Source organism: Paracoccidioides lutzii, assembly GCF_000150705.2.
Source record: "Paracoccidioides lutzii Pb01 unplaced genomic scaffold supercont2.2, whole genome shotgun sequence".
NCBI lineage: Eukaryota > Fungi > Ascomycota > Eurotiomycetes > Onygenales > Ajellomycetaceae > Paracoccidioides > Paracoccidioides lutzii.
This window is the reverse complement of record NW_015440948.1, coordinates 2084563-2085500: the sequence shown is the minus strand read 5'-3', so window position 1 is coordinate 2085500 and position 938 is coordinate 2084563. Positions and strand designations below refer to the sequence as shown.

Genomic DNA, 938 nt, shown 5'->3' with positions numbered 1-938 from the left:
AGAGGGGGGGGGGGGGGGGGGGCCCATAAACTGCCAAATTCAGGCTCGGAAAACTGGCGAAAAGGGGTAAATCAAGTAGAAGCATAACTTATCATAAAATCGATAGAACAAAGTAACATGCTTAAGGAAAAGAGAAAAGTGAAATTCACGAAGAGGTCCAGCAGCACAAGGGGAAATCATCACCATCGGCCAAAGCCTCCGCCATAGACCATGCTGGAGTGGTTGTACCCACCTTGACCCTGGCTCCCGTACAGTCCCTGCCCAGGGGTAGCACTAGCAGCACTTTGGTGCATTCTAGCCTGCAAAATACTCGGGTCCGCAAGATCTACTACACCGCCTCCACCGGAGGAAGTGTTAGCGTGTCTGTGCTTCTTCCCCCTCTTCCTCTGCTTCTGTGGCCCGGAGTCTTGGTGGGACCCAGCATGATGACCATAGAGAGAGCTGAGAAGGCCAGATACGGGAGCCAGGGGAGGGGGTGTGTTGTGCATTTGAATAAAGGGGAACATGAACTCACTCTTAGCAGCCTCGTGCGCCTGAATGCCACCACCACCACTAGTGCCGCTTCGACCGCGCATAAGCTCACGCATAAGGTCAGGGTTGGAATCTTGCTTGGCTCCAAGACTGAGACTGCTATTCATTGTGCTAGTGAAACCGTGTCCTTGAGCGAACATGCCCCCGCCACTGATTGGAGGAGTGCCTGCGGTTTTCAAACCTGGAGGAGGGCCTTGAACCCCACTAACAAAGTAATGATTTCCCAAACCATGTTGGCTAGTCGGTGCATTAAGGGGATTTGGGGTAGTAGCCTGCATGGTAGACGTCTGCTGATTGACGAGTCTTTGGTTGGCTGCGTTTTTTGCGTTGGCATCATTCACAAAGGAGAATCGTGATGATTGTCTAACATGACCATGCAAACCAGCCATCTGTGGCATCTGATTTTG

General features: G+C 52.0%; 1 protein-coding gene across 1 annotated transcript; it reads right to left on the bottom strand.

Annotated features, from left to right (window-relative positions):
- Positions 1–179: 179 nt before the first annotated feature.
- Positions 180–920, bottom strand: PAAG_01308 (hypothetical protein; the record flags this gene model as incomplete). The annotated part of the gene is made up of 1 exon (XM_002797403.2): positions 180–920. One exon carries the CDS (start codon positions 918–920, stop codon positions 180–182), a length of 741 nt encoding a protein of 246 aa, XP_002797449.2.
- Positions 921–938: the final 18 nt, after the last annotated feature.